The sequence below is a fragment of the Bemisia tabaci genome, chromosome 6 (assembly GCF_918797505.1).
Source record: "Bemisia tabaci chromosome 6, PGI_BMITA_v3".
Classification (NCBI taxonomy): Eukaryota; Metazoa; Arthropoda; class Insecta; order Hemiptera; family Aleyrodidae; genus Bemisia; species Bemisia tabaci.
The window spans coordinates 45,931,800-45,950,670 of record NC_092798.1 but is presented as its reverse complement, the minus strand read 5'-3'; the positions used below and the strand labels follow the sequence as shown (position 1 = coordinate 45,950,670).

At 38.2% G+C, this 18,871-nt stretch overlaps 3 protein-coding genes across 5 annotated transcripts in view; 1 reads left to right on the top strand and 2 right to left on the bottom strand.

Annotated features, from left to right (window-relative positions):
* LOC109031679 (probable maltase) overlaps positions 1-13,143 on the bottom strand; it is a 28,319-nt gene extending 15,176 nt beyond the window's left edge. For both annotated transcript variants that reach the window (XM_072301653.1, XM_072301652.1), the window contains exons 1-8: positions 12,807-13,143; positions 11,882-12,061; positions 10,731-10,891; positions 9,044-9,169; positions 7,519-7,757; positions 6,064-6,259; positions 4,052-5,485; positions 682-877 (exon numbers count right to left, since the gene is read on the bottom strand). In XM_072301653.1, the coding sequence (XP_072157754.1) occupies positions 5,267-5,485; positions 6,064-6,259; positions 7,519-7,757; positions 9,044-9,169; positions 10,731-10,891; positions 11,882-12,061; positions 12,807-12,969 (1,284 nt within the window). In that variant the 5' untranslated portion in view covers positions 12,970-13,143 and the 3' untranslated portion in view covers positions 682-877; positions 4,052-5,266. The remainder of the gene's footprint in view (positions 1-681; positions 878-4,051; positions 5,486-6,063; positions 6,260-7,518; positions 7,758-9,043; positions 9,170-10,730; positions 10,892-11,881; positions 12,062-12,806) is intronic.
* LOC140224856 (uncharacterized) overlaps positions 1-18,871 on the top strand; it is a 514,095-nt gene that overhangs the window by 470,477 nt on the left and 24,747 nt on the right. The gene's annotated exons all lie outside the window — the stretch shown is intronic.
* On the bottom strand, positions 13,928-18,748 carry LOC109031671 (maltase A3-like). Its single transcript, XM_072301784.1, has 5 exons — positions 18,482-18,748; positions 17,360-17,579; positions 16,137-16,332; positions 15,148-15,297; positions 13,928-14,643 (listed from the first exon to the last, which is right to left on the bottom strand). Coding segments are annotated over exons 1-4 (609 nt in total). The 5' UTR covers positions 18,674-18,748; the 3' UTR covers positions 13,928-14,643; positions 15,148-15,296.

The window sequence follows — 18,871 nt, the reverse complement described above, 5'->3', positions numbered from 1 at the left end:
TGAGCTTCGGCTGACGTTTTTAGCCAAACAAGTTTCCCAAACTTCGGTTTGTTCGCAAAACGGAATTCCCAACACGTTGTTAACCATCAACCTAGTAGGTTGGTCGACAGCTGAATGTTGCAGTCCCGAAAGAAAAAGCCTCCACCATCGTCAAGGTACTTAAGTGGCCTTCTCGAAACTTCATTTTTTGAAGTATTCGTAGAAATACTTCAAACCGCTTTATAATTCCAGTAGAGTCTCAGAGTCTCAACCGTTTTTCCCCCAAAATTTTCTTAGAAGAAAACTCCATGTTCTCGGATCAATATCTCAATATCGAGTGGACTAAGGTCCCTTTTTGCTTTATACAACTTCACAAAAAAATTACATGAGCTATTTTTTTAAAGTTGTTTTTTTTGAGGATAGTTCGTAATGCACTGGAAAAAATACACATTGGGTCTAGAGTCCAGACTCTCAAAAACATCGACAAGAAAAAGTACTCTTGATTCAATCAGAATCGAGCTTAAATCAAGAGCCAAGCCTCTTAATTTAAGCGGATTTTGTTTTGATTCAAGCAAAAATCCTACTGAATCAAGAGTATTTTTTCTTGTCAATGTTTTCAAGAGTCTGGACTCTAGATCCAATGTGTTTTTTTTTTCAGTGTGGGTGTTATTCTACAAATATGCCGTTTTCATTTCCGCTTACCGCGAGATCATATGAATCCATTCTGATACGACGCAAGTCTCCCACTCGCCGTATTGTATGACTGGAGAGCTCCTTAAATTCATCAGACGCTTGAATGTGTTTAAGGGGCTCCGAGGGTCCTCAAGTTGTTTCTTCACATTGATTCTCCAAAAATCTGAACTCACCGGCAACCATGCGTTTTTCTTCGTTGTGAAACCTTCGTGAAGGAGTAGAAGGAAAGTAAATTAATAATAAGCAAGAAAAAACACTCAAAAGTGTGGTCAAAATCGTATGCGACAGGGTGGTAAAAGAGTGCTGGATGCACACTGTTTTGCGAGAAAAATAATGCCGAAAATGACAAAAATTTCAATTAGAGTAAAAAATTTGAGCTAAAAATTTGAGCCCAGGTAGGTAACGGAGAGGACGTCCAGCCAACCGGTGGGTAGAGAGCATCCGTGAAGAGATGCGGAGATGCCAGTTTCCGGAAGATCTCAACCATGACAGATTCCTGTGGCGACAGCAGAGCGCCCTAGCGCGCCGTTAGAGCGACTTATACGTACATACAACTGAGCTCTAATAGGGATCAGTAAAAGACTGAGAGGGGGATGGGGTCTTCAGCTCAAGCACATCCATCGGGATACTGATTAGAGCTCTATTTGTAACTCTACTTAATATCTTATTACGCCCGCCATTTTGCGGAATAGTCATGACTTAGCCTTTTTAACCTTCTTTAAGTTTTTAACACGCCTCTCCTACTCCTGGAAGGTTTCGATTGGTTATGCTGATCAGAACCGCTGTTGAGTTGTTGAATACAGTTGTTGTTTTAACCAGCTTTATCGACCACTAATAAAGGAAAAAAAAACAAGCAGTGAACTCCAACACAATGTGTTGATAAGGCGCGTCATTAACTCGCACATATCAACCCCTTTAGTTTTCATTTACAGAGATTTCAAAAAAGGCAAGCAGCACAACAAGAGAATTCACGATCCAACACTGCAAGGTCAGCGACGCACCTTCACGAGACCGTGTATTGTGAATCTAGAAAGCTATTCGAACAAATTTAAGTTTTTTGATCTGCCTCAAGCAAAATCTTTTCAGATTCTTGAAGAAAAGTGCTACGGAAAAATTTAAGCGAAGAAAGGAAAAATTCTGTCGAACTCCTAGAAGATAAAGTCGATTTAAAGGTATTTTGGGGCTAAAATACCCAAATCACCGGTATTATAAATCCCGTTATATTATTGAAAAGAAATTGACTCGATATAAATGCAATTGTCTTAAATATGCCTTGATTTTGTTATTTTAAACGTCTTTTCATGCAAAGAAGCTCAACCATGTCCATGCTTTATTCATTCATGAATTGAAAGTAAGCAATCCACATCCCGAAAATCTACCGATTTGCCGTAAAAAATCGCAGAAACTTGATATACCAGGTCGATGTACCCACTCTTTGAATTTACCAATCAATTTAGTGAGTGCACGTATGTGAAAGTCAAAATGCTATAGTCATTTTGGGTGCATTCATTTTTCATGAAACAATTGTAAGTAATTCCAATCCCGAAAAACCATAAATTTTCCGTATAAAATTAAAAAAATCAAAATATGTCGACTCCCTGCCGTGAAAATTAAATTCTACGTGTGAAAATACTTATGTATCGATATGCTGAACAGAATGCCCGCCTCTCCTCGTAATTTACAAACCGTTCCTATACTCATCTCAAAATTTTTCTCAGAGCTTTGTGTTATTATCAGCTTCCATTTAAACCCCGGTTTGATGGCCGAATCGGCTGCCCAAAAAGCAAGCCATTTTTGAAGGGCTCTATGAGAAATTCGTGATATTATCAGCTCTCAGGAAATCACCCCATGGGTAAAATTGCTGGTATAAATTTTCGAGTGCTTAAAATAATCGTATTCAAGAAACTAAGGCATTAAACTATGGAGTCAATTTCGTTTTAATAATATAACGGGATTTACTTGTCTTCAGGTCAAAACTCATACAAGAAAGCCCCTTGCAAGAGGCTAATTTTTTGTAATGTCACTCAATTTTTTCTCCTTTTTATAATTGAATTGCTTGTCACATTCTGAGGTCAATCATATTAAATTGTAATTTATACATTTCTTTTTTTCCCCCTTCATTTTATTTTTTGTTTGGAGAAGTTTTGTTGATTTCTTCGGATTTCGAATACTGTAACTTCTCTTCTATTTGGCCGATTTTTATGAATGAGACCTCTTTTAACTCGTGTTTTAACGGAGAGGAAGGAAAAAATTGCTTAAAACTCGCGAAACAATTTTTTTTGAAAATTGGACGAATCCTAGCGTGACGGTGAAATGGTTAATGAAGCGTAAGTAATTGGGCGAGGGGCTGAGGATCCCGGCCTCGCTTGGCGACCGTCATTAGCTATTGTTCGTCGAGACGCCGACGCAGTGATCAGGAGCGTGGGGAAGAGAGGGGTAAGTGGATTCCTGTATGAGCCACGTTTAGCTAATGGTCTAATGAGTCTCGAGGCTCATCACAGATTGCACTTACACAGATTGCACTATCATGAGTGGCGGTAGCCACCACCGGGCAAGTAACCTATCCTCCAACAATTGGCAACACAGCACAGCCCGGTCGAGGCAATGACACCATAGTTACACGAACTTGGCTTATTTGGGTTTTTCAGAGCACGGGTACCAACTTTTGAAAAGTATAACCGAGGTTACAGATCTGTCAAAGCAACGTTTTGAACAAAACGGAGGAGTTAGATTCTCATTCCGAGAGTGTCGACCTGCTCAGCCATCCTCGAATCAATTCGCTTGATTCTGCTTATATATGCATATTTTAAATCAGCGCGCCCCATTCTTAGGCTTTTTTTAAAAAAACCAAGTAACGTAGACTCTTGGTATTCACTGCACATAAACTAGCGACCCCCAGAATGAGAAACAACTTTAAATCATAATTATTGATGGATAAATAAACTTTTTACACGCTTTGGAAAATCTCAAAAGTTCGCGGTAGTCACTTTTCGGTAAGGAACTAAGGGACTCGGTTATTGTATCGAGCAGGGTTCGAAACGATCGCAAAGGCGGTATACTACGTATACGCGCCAAAACCACTGCGGGCTGATTGTTGCAATTGATTGACGCAGTAATAGATATAGGTGACGAAGAGAATGGAGCGATCCTATTCGTTGAAACGGTTCATCTTGAGGTTATAGACGTAAGGGAAAATGATAGACTGACTATGATTCTCTCGTGGGATGCCGTGAGTTATAGTCTATCACTTACCGCCATCCATCGTCCATTGCAACCATCCGCTTCCTCCCACATTATGATCACTCCATTTTCTCCTCGTCTTCTTTGTCTATCGCTTTGTCTATCAATTTTAACAATCAGCGGGCTGTTGCTGTCAAACCTGCATTTATGGAGTCGTCCCACTGCATAGGTCCTCTGCATGCACCACGGTTACGGTGCACGACGTTTGCGCACACTTTTCGTACCGATAACGTTTGCGCACAAAATTCCGAATTTTCATTTGCGCACAGTTTTACCGATAACGTTTGCGCACACTGCACTATGTGGCAACGCTGCATTATACGGAGCATATTTATACGCACGCATTGTTTAAAACCGAACAGAGGGGGCGAGTAAACGAGTGATGAAACAGAAGTGAGTGAGTTTGAGAGTGTGTGTGAGGTGCTTATTTCCACATGAATTATGTAAAAAATAGTTAAATTAATTGAATAAATAGTATTGGCTATACTTACAGATTTTTGGTTTTACTTTCGCCGGAAGAAAATGCCATCGTCAGAGTCGTCTGAACTGGAGCCAATAGTATTCTCAGGATGGCTGGTGGGTGGTTCATGAAAGGAAATACTCTCGCCGGAAGAAAATGCCATCGTCAGAGTCGTCTGAACTGGAGCCAATAGTATTCTCAGGATGGCTGGTGGGTGGTTCATGAAAGGAAATTTCTTCGTCCAGATCGTCTTCATTGAAGGAGTCTGAACTGGAGCCAATAGTATTCTCAGGATGGCTGGTGGGTGGTTCATGAAAGGAAATTTCTTCGTCAGATCGTCTTCATTGAAGGAGTCTGAACTGGAGCCAATAGTATTCTCAGGATGGCTGGTGGGTGGTTCATGAAAGGAAATTTCTTCGTCCAGATCGTCTTCATTGAAGGAGTCATTTTCAGCTCCCGAGTCATTTTTTGAGTCTGATGCATCTTGCTTCGCATATTTCACATCACGGATCATTTCAAGGAACTCCATTATATCGAGGTCTTTACTTTGAAAAGCACTGGTCAGCACAATAACTTCATCATCTTTCGTTTGTTGAGCCTTGCGTTTATTGAACAACTCGGCATAAAATTCAAAAATTTAAAATTCGGCACTGTGTTGACAGCAACGGTCCGCAGGTTACTGAGTTACTCCTTTCCAGACACACCTCTTCCTCCTTTTGTCGTGGACCTTCCTTATCACAACACGATAATGCACCTCGCCGACAATAACAAACCCGGGCCGGTGTCCGGGTGATTCGCGTTGCGTAGGTGCAGCGTTGCCACATAGTGCAGTGTGCGCAAACGTTATCGGTAAAACTGTGCGCAAATGAAAATTCGGAATTTTGTGCGCAACCGTTATCGGTACGAAAAGTGTGCGCAAGTGTCGTGCAGCCCACGGTTATCTATTTTGATTTCTCTCTTCTGATCCGGGCGGAGTTTGGTATCTTTCATGCCAATTTCCTGACCGTAGTAAACACTGGCCACTCCTGGTAACAAAAGTTGAATCATGAATGCAGCCTCTGAGAACTCAGGATCGTATCTACTCGGTAAGCGATGTAAGTCATGGGTGTCTGACTGAAAAATAAAACAGTATTTGCATAATACAATATTTGAATCAGTGATAACGAAAATACACCAACTCGGAAACTACACTAATAATCAAGACACAGGCAAAACTGCACGGTTGTTGAAAAAGTGCAAGAAAAAGATTTTTGGTGCCAAAAGACAAGTATTAAAGGATACTTTAGAGGTCCAAGTTGGAACAGATGCACTAACTCCAGTGACCTCTATGAAAACTGACTCTGTCTAATGAAAATAAAGCATTTTTGAGTCACCGAGTGGGTGTGTTTTCATTCTCACCGATTTATTTAGGCATAGACCAAAAGCATAGAAAATTACAATTCAAGATAATTTTTTATGTTCTATTCAGCAGTAGCTAATAATGAATCGAATAAAATATGTGCAACATGTAAATCTTCAAATCTTCGCAATCGAACTATCTGCCTTTCCTCTGTTTTTCTTTTATTTTTTACGTTGACTTTCTCTTTCTTTCTCTTCGCTAATTTTTCCCGTTTTTCTCTTCTAATAGTTTTCTCTTTACATTTAAAGTTTGCAAGGTAAGAAGTCGCGGGAGTTTTAAAAAATCAACTTACCACCCAACTGGGCACCCCATTCGGTGGCATTATATCCATATAACTATGAATTATCCTTTCCAAGTCTGTTGCATTCGCCGTATCCTTTAAACCGAATAGTCCAAAGTAGAATGGAAAATGACTAATTTCATGAGTTGAGTTACCGAAGTATCTAACAACTCTCCATGGTTTTGCGAAGGTTTCCGGTGCCATTATTCTAAACAGAATAGGAGCAAAAATAAGCTGTCATATCCAATGGGCCTGTTGCAAACTTTTGCTAGAGCAAAAATAAGAGTTGTTTCTTATAGATAATGCCTCAAAAATCACGATGTGCGCATCGGCAAAGTCTGAAATGCACTCATGACTTCACAATCTGCGTAAGAAATTTGCGTTTTTTTGAGCTTCCCGCTTCAAAAACGATACTACGGCAGAGGTGAACATTTTGTTAGAAGAGTCGCTCCATCGTCGGCAATATTCATCATGGCCGACGCTTGCGCAGTTCCGCGCGTATTTCGAGGAGAGTTCAAGGTCAATCAAGGCGGGTGAGGAAAATATGAACGTAAACACGCCGATTGTTATCTAGTCTAATCTTGTTCAGGTGTTATCTCGTCCCATCACAGGTGTTTTGGCGGATTGTCGTCGGCCATGATGAGTATTGCCGACGATGGAACGACTCCTCTAACAAAATGTTCACCTCTGCCGTAGTATCGTTTTTGAAGCGGGAAGCTCAAAAAACCGCAAATTTCTTACGCAGATTGTGAAGTTATGAGTGCATTTCAGACTTTGCCGATGCGCTCATCGTGATTTTTGAGGCATTATCTATAAGAAACAACTCTTATTTTTGCTCTAGCAAAAGTTTGCAACAGGCCCATTTCATACTTTTCACATTTTTTATGGATTAAAAGCCTAGTATCTACAACACAGCTTTTGAGAATGATCATTGAGATTGAAAAGAATTCGAGCACATCCTTTCGGACACCAGCGGGTATGCCCCTTGGCAGCCACGCAGACCTCCCCCGAGGGCTCGTCGCGCCGTCCAAGGCTTACTTAGCAGGCCTTTTTTGCTCGTAACGTTTTCGGCAATCCGTTCTTGAATCGAATTATGTGGAAGAATGTAGGAACAAACCAAGATTCAATAAGCTACTTTGGACACTTTTCCGCCAAATTTTAAATTCCCTCCATTTTTCATTGGCGGGAATATCAAATGTTGCTTATTGCCCCTAATCATGCTAAGCTCACCAGTCATCCCGAATATAAACACCCTGGGTCATATTTCCAAAATCTGGACAGATCGGGCTCATCTAGGGACTACCATCTGCCGACAGCCGAAAATCATGGGAATGCCTCTGTAGGAAATATACATTTGACAAATTTCCTGTGTAAAAAAATTTTAGCAGGAAAACAACAGAACTGGCTAAGTGGCTACGTTATACTTTTTCAGTTTAAATTAAACGTGTTTCAATTTTGAAATCTCACCTTGTGACATTGTCTCGCTCTTTATATCCATCCAAAAGCGTGCGCCATTCGTAAAGAAGCGGTAGAACGGCCTCAAAATCCATTTGGTAGGTGTGGATCTGAGAAGTAAAAGCTGTTGAATTCACCACCTCCGGAGAGACCCAAGGGTTATCCCGCATGAGGTCGTCTTCAAATATGAATTCCGGGGCATCAACTCGGAATCCATCAAATCCGAAATCCAACCAAAATCGAAGAACATCCTGGAACCAAATACCCAATAACGTTCCGTATGCTGCCGTGCTAAGGAAGAACGCCGTATGAGCCTTCACACGTTGCCAAGTTTCCTCTCATAAAAACCGAATATACTGAGAAAATTGGGAAAATTATTTGCCGAAAATTTCAGACAATTTTGTACGCAATTTAATCTAAAATATCTGAAAATTTCAAGGAAAAATATTCATGGATGTTGTCAAAAATAAATGTTTTATTACGGGCAATTTGGCAACTCTTGAATGTTCATACGGCGTTTTTCCGTGGCACAGCAGGATGGGTCTCCCGCAAACCCAAGGCTGAGGAACAATACCGCGTAATTGACAATTTTGGCAAAAATTAGTAAGCGACTTAACCCCCATTTCACGACATACGAACTGATGTTTTTAGTTTCTTTTTTAAATTCTTCAGGGGAACGCTGTAAAGACACAGAAATGTGTGAAAAAACTGCACATCTAACCTCATAATTACAAAAATGGTAAAGTTTTCTCTTCGTCCTGCAAATTTGCCAGTTTGCAGATAGGTAGTATAGTCCCACATCAGGCATCGAAACTTTAACTAGAGCATAAAAAAAGGGTTGTCTCATGTGAAAACTGATCCAAAAATCACAATGAGCAAATTGGAATGATAAAGTCTAAAATCTACTCTTTAACTTCACAATTTACGTAAGAAATTTGCAAGTGTTTGCCTTTTCGCTGCAAAAAGTGTAGTGAAGCAATTACACAATTCGATACACATTATTCACCCCTAACTTACATTCCCCGCAAAGTTCTCATTATTTTAATCATGTCTGAGTATTTTTTCCTCCCTCTTTTGTTCAGAGATTAGTGCTAGTCATATATTTATCAGGTACAATATAATCAAACAAGAATACACCATACAGGGCCACGAGGGCCCTAAAAATGTCCTATTAACATAAATGGACTGCATTTTACAATTTGGAACTATAAATTCTGGCTCTTTTGGAAAAAACACTTATGTGAATAGGGAAAGTAATGGCACATACGTTTTTTTTAAACCGGGCTAGAATTTATAGTTCCAAATTGCAAAATGTAGTCCAAATATACTAGTGTATCAGACAATATAGGTCCACCGTTAAGTTATTTTCAACAAACAATCGTACACAAATTAATATGCGTAAAAAATTATGCTCGACGTGAGTATAAGTTTAATGGTAATACATGATTTTGATCCATGAAATTGAGTAATTTTGTAAACTTGTTTCCAATGGATCAGACATAATTGGAAATAGGCACATAAAAACATTCGGACTTACCTCCATGGATCCGCGAACTTTCGGGTTGTGATAATTTAAGTCTGGTTGACCTGGAAAGAATACTGAGTAATAAAATTGCTTCCTTCTCTCATTCCACCGCCAAGCTGAGCCACCTACTACGCTTAACTGCAGGAAATCAAAATTTTAATCATTGTGAGTGTTAAGATGAAATAAAGTTTTGACACTAAATAAAAACAAGAAGAAAAATTCCAACATGAGTATGTAGGAAAAGCGTGCCGAATAACTGAAATGTTGGACAAATACCTCTTATTTTCACGTCTTTGCTTTTTGCATCAATTGGTACTTTTTGCTAAATTTGGGAGAAAATATTGATTCATGAACGTTGAATGTAAATTAATTTTAAAGATTCCGTCCAATTATCTTGATTTTAAGCTGATATGCGGCATTTGCGCACGACCGTGATTTGGGCGAACTGCCGTGCATCGAAATCGCGTTCAGTTAATCTCTTTGGATTTCGAACTGTAACTTCTCTCCTATTCAGCCGATTTGTACAAATGAGGTCTCTTTTTATTTGTACTTCAACGGAAAGTAAAGAAAAAGTCGCTAAATAGACGGAAAACAATTTTTGAGAAAATTTGGTGGATCCTGGCATCACGGTGAATGGTTAATCGGTTATTCGCCTCGCCGTCTTTTATTGCCTTGCTCGAAACCGGACACCCAAAGCGATATCGCGAGATAACTGTAGTGGTTTAAGTGGATTTCGGCAGGGGCCATGGTTAGTACATAGTATAATGAGTCACGAGGCTCATCACAGATTACACTTACAGTGCAAGACGCTCATTGGCTATAGAGTTTTGGCGGGAAAGAAGGTTCTAGAGTTGAGTCCTCCGAGCGTAAGAAAGCTCCTATGAGGTTTCTGTCAAATTGAATAATACGGTTTTGACAGAAAAATGTTCTCAAGGGTTTCCAATTAGCAGTTCATTAGATTTTTTGGTAAAAGACCATCAGGGCTTGACAGTGTAATGGTTCAAAGACAAAGAAACGGGTGCGAGGAAAAAAGTATTTGGACGACCCGTTGAATAGCATTGGTTGATCTGTGTGCTGTACTATGGTACATCCGAGTGATTTCAAAAAGCGAGCCCTACTGGCACGCTTAAAATGTATTAAAGAGAAAAGAAATATACGCTTTTGCCAATAATTTGACGTATTTAATTATTTATGCTGGAAGGAACCATACGCTATTTTCGAACTTTGCAGTAGAGCAAGTTCTGCAAAAAGTATTGGCGTCTGTGTACTAATAAACGGATTTTTGTTTTCTGTAGCTTGTTCGAAAGCTGACAAGTTTTTCAAAGACCACAGGTTGTCAAAACTATTAAAATATGAATAATAAGCGAGATATAGGGGAGTTTTAAATAGCTCCTTTTGATTTTTAAGTAAACTTACTTTTTACTCTAGCTTGTTAGCTTTGTCCTGTTAATTATTGGCGGTCAGTTGATTTTGAAAATTCACAATGAACTCAACATATTCTGCATAAATGATGAGGAGGTATGCCTAAAAATGCTGCAATTTTGGTCTTGTCTTGTTAATTATTGATAACTCATGCAGCAGGTTTGCACAGCACGATTCAAAACCATAAACTCAAAAACCATTTGATTTTTCATAACATTCGTTCCTGTAAGTATCTCATATTTGGACTGTTCTAATCGTGATACTGAACTTTACTCACCCAATTATTTGGAGGTATAGGTCGATTATCCGCATCATAACCTTTCGGATCTTTCCAGACGTAAAAATCTTTGTACGGATCTTCTTTGTTAACAGATTTTTTGAACCATTCACTCTCATCGCTCGTATGATTGGGTATGAAATCAAACAGCACTTTCATTCCTTGAGCCAAAGATATAGGATCAATGAGGAGCAATATACTGGTTTAAAAAGGAGAGGGAGAGAGAAATAGAATAAGAAGGAATAATGAGGCTAAATTGGCTATAAATACTAATGACTATCATTTTAGTAGATCTGACCAGGGTCAGCTTGACCGTAACTTGCATTATCTGATTCTTTCTCCTTATTAATGTATTTTTTAAAAAATAGAAATCTAAAAACTTAGCGCCCCCAAACTCTTTTGAGTACCCCTTACATTGGGGGGGGGGGGGGGGGTAAACATACAGGGTATTTTTTAGAATGACATTCTTCTGCCAAAAAATAAATCATGATAGACGATTAAGTTATTTCTGTTGTTACTATGCTAATTCTTGTGAAATCAGTCGAATTGAGATAATTGAACATATTTAATGCAAAGGAAACTATCCAGCGGCGTGGCGTGCTTTGCGATATATCAATTAATCTGTCATTTGAACCTATGGATTAGGATCGGTAAACAGAGTGCTCGGAATGGATACCTTAATAATCGCTTTTTTACCATAGCTTTAAATGGACTGCATTTTGCAATTTGGAACTATGAATTCTGGCTCTTCTGGAAAAACACTTATGAGCATACGGAAACTAATGGCACTTACGTTGTTTTTAAACCGGGCTAGATTTTATAATTCCAAATTGCAAAATGTAGTCCAAATAGGGATTTATCGACAATCGATCATTCACGCCTCGCCACTGGAACTATCTCCGGTGTGACATGAGGCCTGTCTTGCATGCGTTCTCATAAGTCTGATCGATGTCCAAGTCACAGTGGACATAGTTCCTTTGCCTTAAATAGTCAAATAAACGAGCAATTTGACGTCTGAAAATTGTTCCAAATTGAGAACAGGGTTTTTGCTATTATTGAGATTATGAGATTATTATCATTATTTATCAAGATTATTAAGATTGGATTATTAAGATTTGATTATTAAGATGGGAAGAGGTAGCGAAAAGTACCTTTTTCATGGATAGCATCAACAAGCCGTCTAAGATCATCCATTGAGCCGTATGTTGGCTCAACCGTCTTGTAGTCTGTTACGTCGAAACCAAAATCCACCATTGGTGATTTGAAAAATGACTGAATCCATACCGTCTGGAATCCGATATCCTTGATGTAATCTAGTTTCTCGAAGATTCCTGAGGAATATTCCACTTTGAAATAATAATGCACACTAATCTCGAGTCCTCTGACATCCAAATCTCAGAGCCCCTAAATTTAATTTCCGCGTTTTACTGACTACATTTGTTTTCATATTTCATAATTTAATGGCTGAGGAGCGTGTTCTCATGAGACTCGCTTTAATTTTTCTCTCCAGTAAGAAGAATTTGTTTCTAACATAACGCTCTAACTGTTTCTCCTCCACATTTCAAATCATTCAAATTACCTCGGTCGGTATATTTCATTTTATAACACGGAAGGATTAGTAATGCGTTTCAATTTGATGCTGTTATTTGATTTCGTTTTTCAATGACTTAGACGTTATAAAATAAAATCAAATATGATATTGCTCCTATGATTATTTGAAAAATCAAAACATAAAGAACCCCCTTCCCTCCCTGATACGTTGAGATTCTGTAATCCTATGTTTGAAAATTGGTTTAAAAAAAATTGGAGCAAAAAAGTTGCTCAGCTCAGTAACACTATTCTCTTTTCTGTTGTTTTCATGATTGCAACTGTTTGGCTTGTAAATACAATATTTGTTAGCAAGTTTAAATTTTCAATGAATCACATATATCTTACTTTTGATTAATTTTATTGTTCTTTTTATCCATCGTAACAAAACTATTATCAGTTTCAATCATATATTTTTAATATCCAGTTCAATAAACATTAAAAGTAAATGAAAGAAATTGAATCTAATAAATTATAACGAATAATTACCGTTCAAATCCCCTATACCGTCTCCATTCGAGTCTTTAAACGATCTTGTATATACTTGATATAAAGCTGTTGTCTCGTACCAATCTTTTTCCGTATTTGCGTTGCATTGGATCGAATTAAACACCAAAGGCACAAGAAACACGACTAATAAAGAGATCCGCATTTTTTACGGTACGTTTTAAAAATGAAGCTGTGACACTTTTAATAGAACTTAATCGTCAATATGAATACGTCTGAACCTAATTTAAACACAAGAATATACTCTTTAAGCCTAGGCTAATCCTCGATTTAGTATCATAGTTCTTCTAACAATGCCAAGGTTTTGAGTTAGTCCACTCGCACAAAGACTAGAGTGTGTGATATGAAACAACCGAAACATGCATTTTGCTCTCAAAGATAAGAGCTGTCTTAAAAATAATTTTTAATCTGTGATTGTGAAAATCTCATGCAGATATAAAGAATTAATCCGGTCAATTGATCAAAACAGTAACTTGAAATTAGCCCACAGACGACGAGTCATGAAGGTCACTTAAAAAGAGCAAAATAAAGAGTGAAGAATCATACAATTTAACTCGCACAATTTCCATGGAGAGCTGCAGACTTTAATTACTTACATTTAAAGGTGAAAAGTTCAATTCTGTGCAGGAATAATGATTCGAGAGCTGACTGAATTAATGAAAATAAGCGTATGTGACAATTGTGACATTATCGTATTTTATTACATAAACTTCAAATAAAATTTGGTAAAATGAAGCCTTAAAAATGATTTTTACGCTGTATTTACAAAAATTAGCATTTTTGGCATGTTATGAAAGCATATATATGGTAGATGAAACTGCAAAATCTTGCACCTCGGTTTGCGACTCTCGCGGTCATAATTGAATCACTAAATAAAAAAAGGGCACATGTCCAGAAAACCAAATTGTTCAGGAGACAAAATAAACAGTTTTTTGTGTCTCCTGAACAATTTGGTTTTCTGGACATGTGCCCTTTTTGTATTTAGTGATTCAATTTGAGCAAAAACTTTGAGGTACTATGAATACAAAACCAGTGGCTTCTCAAGCAGAGGTACCTGGCTTGGTATTTATTTTACCTATGTATATTTTACGGATGCTAAGGTACAACTGAACTAAATTTTGCAACACGGAAATATTTCAGCCTCATTTCAGAAACAACATACTAATAATACCAACAGTCCCACGAAGGTTTTTTCGACTAAACGCGAAACAAATCCTTCATGAATGCTCGGAAACCGGAGGATTTTGCGCGACACTTCATGATACAAATATTTTAACTCTGGTGTGAGCGGTGAAGTATCGCGCGAAACTGAAGGCGTTTTTGACCGGTAACAACAGTTTCACGTAGCTTGCAACAACGCATGCCACGTTAAGGGACCAAAAAACCCACATCCTTCGTCATTTTTTCGAAGATGAGCCAGGATTCATTGAGATACAATACACTTAAGAGTCCATTTGCAAATGGACCATTAGTCAAGTGAAACAAAGTAATTTTGGCTCAGCGTCAGCCACTCGAAAGATGTGAGTCCAAGCCTTTTATCACCTGTTCGCTGTGATCTTCTGTGTAAGTGCTAAAAGTTACGGCAAAAATCACCATTATTCAAATAAAAGGCTATGGGCAGACATTGACTTCTATAGGTCAAAAATCTCTTCGAGTAATTCGTTGCAATATAATAGCTAGTGGGATCATCAGCACTGCATCAGTTAATATCATTTTGGAGCCGGAGGTGTGGTTGTCTGTAGTAGACGTGAGAACTAATCCAGATTTTGGTCGTAAGCTGGAACACTTGGAATCTGATCCCAGCACGATCACTTCATCCCTGAAATATGAAATTTAGCGCGAGTGGGTGAAATCATCCTTTTTCATTTATTATGAAATATCAAGGCAATCTCAGTCGGTAATAAATTATTTAGAATGATATTAGACAACAAACAAGGAACAACAGTTTTGAACTAATTGTTTAAAAGCATCATAAATGTCAAAACGTCAAATTGTTCATAGTACGCCATGATAATTAGAGTTGCAATAATGTTGGATTGGGTTATAAGTTCGATTAATATTAAAATATTTTTTAAAGAAAAGAGCTCTGAAAGGAGGTAAATAAATTATAAATCATAAATGGCGCTGTATTAAGGCATTAAATTAGGAAGGCGCAGCTCATTTCAATTTGTTATATTAATCCGATTTTTGATGGGCATATTTTGAAATGGTCTCTGAAGATGTCCTAAGAAGCCCGGAATGCATTTAACTGAAAACTGATCGCAGGTTTATCTGCTTATTTAACATTATTAAACATTGTTTTATCTAATTTTTTTGAGCTTACCCAAAGCTGTGACCTGAGTTCGCGCTACTTGTATGAACTTCCAGTGAGTCTGGCAGATTTTTATAAATGGCACATTGGTTCAGGCACATAGATTCGGTTTCAGATCCCATGTTTACGATGATGAAAATAGGAGGTTGGCCTTGAAGTTTTCTGAATGGAACGTAAATTAAGTACATTTTTAGCATATTGAATATGAGGACACACTCGTAACACAATCAGCCTAGACTATACTTGAATTTAAGTACGAGAGGAAAGCTGATGGATGGAAGAAATCATGTCGTCAGTCCAAGATAAATTGTGTGGGTAACAGTTCTAAAGTTATTGCTCAAGCTTTCGAATTGCGATTCGCCGCTTTGCAAAACGTTTTGTCATTTGCCGATTGCATACTGGCCAAGGCAGCCGTCAGCTTTTGAGCGTTTTATCGTTATTCTATTGTTATTCAGGGTCTAAAAATTATCAGAGATCTGAATGCGCGGACTAAGGGCAATTTTTGTTGATTTTCTACCGACTGCTTTTTTTTAAACCGAGTTCAGCTGCTTCAATTTTGGACCAAGAGAAATAGGTTTGGAGTGTTTTCCCACTATAAGACTCAATGTTAAGGCCGAAGCTTAGTGACTATTTTCACATTTAAAGTATTTTTTCTTGACTTTGGGTTTTTGATAGAAACATGTACGACTAGTTGAATTCAAAACTAATAACCCTTCATTTTTTTTCTAAGTGGGACCAGGTACGGTTCTGCTAAACTTGCTCCATTTGATGCTAGTTTGTTTTAAATTGCGATTATCCTCGCTTGATTTTGCAATACCTTCAAGCAGCTCTTTGAACCAGATTTTGTGAATATTCGGCTGGTGAATCGTTACGAAAATGAGTTGAAAAATTTTATTTTGAAGAGCACTTAAACGACTCTCAAGCGATTCTATTATCTGCCGAGAATGACAGGACGATAATCTCCGAAGAGGTATCGATGCTAAAACAATAAAAGTATTTACCATGCGAACAAGAACATCCATTCTGATATAACACATGTCTCCAATTCTCCGTTTTTAATAACCGGATTATGTCGTAATTCCAGTAGACGTTTGAAGATATTCAAATGGCTGAGAGGATCTTTAAGTTGCTCTTTCACGTTATGTCGCCAATATTCAGGGTTCACGGGTAGCCATGCTTTCTTGTTAGTTGTGAATCCTTCAAGAGAGAACGCAAAAGGAGTTAAAACTGAGGGAATAATGTCCTAACAGCACGAGGAATATTCAAGTATAATCAAAACATACGGCCAAAATGCTGGACTCATCCTTATTAGGTATACGTTTAATAAATTCTTCTCATAACTGTTACATGTGTCGCAGACAAGTGGCAATCGCCGGCAAATTGAATTTACTTGTGTTTAAAGAAGAAGAAAAAATTGAAAATTCTAAAAGTACAGAAACAAGATAGAAAACACTGATTATTATGCTTGAAATTCAAACACGCGTTATTTTCCTCCTTGCAAGCATGATACCTTCGATCACATTTGCGAGTGCGCATAATGAAATTCGTGACTCTGGGTGAGTTCAGTTTGGTCAGGCAACTCCGCTTCAGCAAAGCGGAGCGTATCGCTGCGATTCGAAGGCGCTGCTATCCGAGGTCGTGCGTTTGGAGTTCTTGGTCTACGAGGCCCTTACTATGTCGGCGAATAATTGAAATTTGACGAGTTACACTGTTGCTGCTCGTAAATTGCCGGTAATTGCTGACTGTCTGTTCCTGCGTTATACAAGGTGATCCAGGGTTAAACGGCCAGACTACAAGAGCGTGTTCCATGGGTCAAATTAAGACTTTTTGTCGCATAAGTTTTTTCCAAATGTGCCCTCAGTTGGAGTTACGCCCCCTTCCCCCCAAATTTCGGATAGTAAATTGTTTTCCCTGAATTTTGGCAACGGTTATGAACCAAATCTCATGAAAATTTGTACTCCCCTGAATGCCCTGAATTATTCATAGATGATCTAAAAAAATTGGAATCTCAATTTAAAGAGGGGGTATGGGGGTATTTCAGCTCCTGCAGTCTTGCCGTTTAACCTTGGATCATCCTGTATATGGATATACAATTTAGATGAAGGATTATTATTGCGTATGTAATGACGTACATTGAATATTATTGATAAGGATGCTATTATCAACATTCAACAAGGGTGATTTTTAAATTCTCGTTTTAAATCATAACTTTTGCATTTCGCACCTGAATTTAAAGATTCGTCCCACTGCATGGGTCCTCTGCAACCATCTCTTCCATTATCCTCTTGTCGCTGATCTGCTCGAATTCTAACGTCTGTCATACCGATCTCTTGGCCATAGTAGATGCTCGCCAGTCCGGGTAACATAAGTTGAATCATGGACGCTGCTTCTGAAAATTCAGGCTCAACTCTGGTGGCGATACGGGGAAAGTCGTGCGTGCTAGCCTGAGGGAAAAAAAGGAACGAATATTAAGAAATTTTAGTTGGAGCTGTTTTCTATAACATCATAAAAAACTTTAACTTTGATTTAAATCGAAAAAACTAAGTTTTCTTTAGAAAACTTGCCAACCACAAGAGGTGAATAACGTTGGTGAAATCGCAAAATGAGTTTCTCAATTGCCACGTTTAAAAACCTCTGCTGCGGCTATATTTTTTATATAAAAGAAAAAGGGAGTGTTCGGTTATTGATCAACATTTTCAGGGAATATGTCGCACTGAAAAATCAGTAATTATATTATATTTAGAAATAAATGTTTTATAAAATACAACTGCCGGTAACAAAGCTAGAAAAGAACTCATTCACCGAGACATTTCAGGAGGAAACATTGACGGATCCAGCATATTGACAACATTGCGTCTATTCTCCATTTGATCCTATGGACATGTATCGATTCTTGGAGGGGCCAAGTGCTCCGACAAGAATCGATTATTTAGCCTAGGTTTAAATGGAGAATAGACAATGTTGCCAAGTTGCTAGATCCGCCTTTGGCTGGAAACGCAACAGAATTCTTCAATTGGATAAAATATATGAAAAATGTTTAAATATTTAAAACTTAGTACTACGTTGTACCTTTACCAACAAGACAAATGAAGATGTTCCAAGAAATATTATTTATTCAGGGTTTTCTCAGTAAAAAAATGGGCGAGTTATGTTGTACATTCTCGATTAACTTACCATCAGTGGCGTGGCGTGCTTCGCGATATATCGATAGATTTGCCATTTAAACCTTTGGAGAAGGATCGATAAACAGGGTGTTCGCAACGAACACCTCAATAATCGATTCTTTACCATAGCTTTGAATGGGGAAATATCGACAATCGGTCATTCACACTCCGCCACTGCTTACCATCCAGCTTGGGACTCCGTTCGCTGGTAAGATATCCATGAAACCATGAATAGTGTGATTCAAATCCGTCGCTCTCCAGGAGTTATCCATCCACATGAGCCTAAAATAAAATGGTAAAAGAGACGTCTTATCGGTTGAGTCACCGAAGAATTTGATGAGTCCATCCGGATGGAGGAAGAACTCCAAAACCATCAATCTAAATAAAGCATATTGATTTTCTAATGAGTACAATGAGTTAGTAGGTCAGTGGCACTGGTCACATGCAGAATCGTGTTTTGTTGCTTAATTTATGTAGATTAGCTAAAAAAAATAAGATCCGTCCAAAAATCAATTTTCCCCGTTCAGTATTAACCAAGATATCGCCCTTTGAAAAAGAAGGTTTATGACATC

Coding starts and splice junctions, on each gene's coding strand:
- LOC109031671 (XM_072301784.1), bottom strand. CDS start 18,673: ATGGTTTTGGAGTTCTTCCTCCATCCGGATGGACTCATCAAATTCTTC. Junction 17,580..18,481: donor ACGGAGTCCCAAGCTGGATG/GTAAGCAGTGGC, acceptor TTTTTCCCTCAG/GCTAGCACGCACGACTTTCC. Junction 16,333..17,359: donor GGACGAATCTTTAAATTCAG/GTGCGAAATGCA, acceptor TCTCTCTTGAAG/GATTCACAACTAACAAGAAA.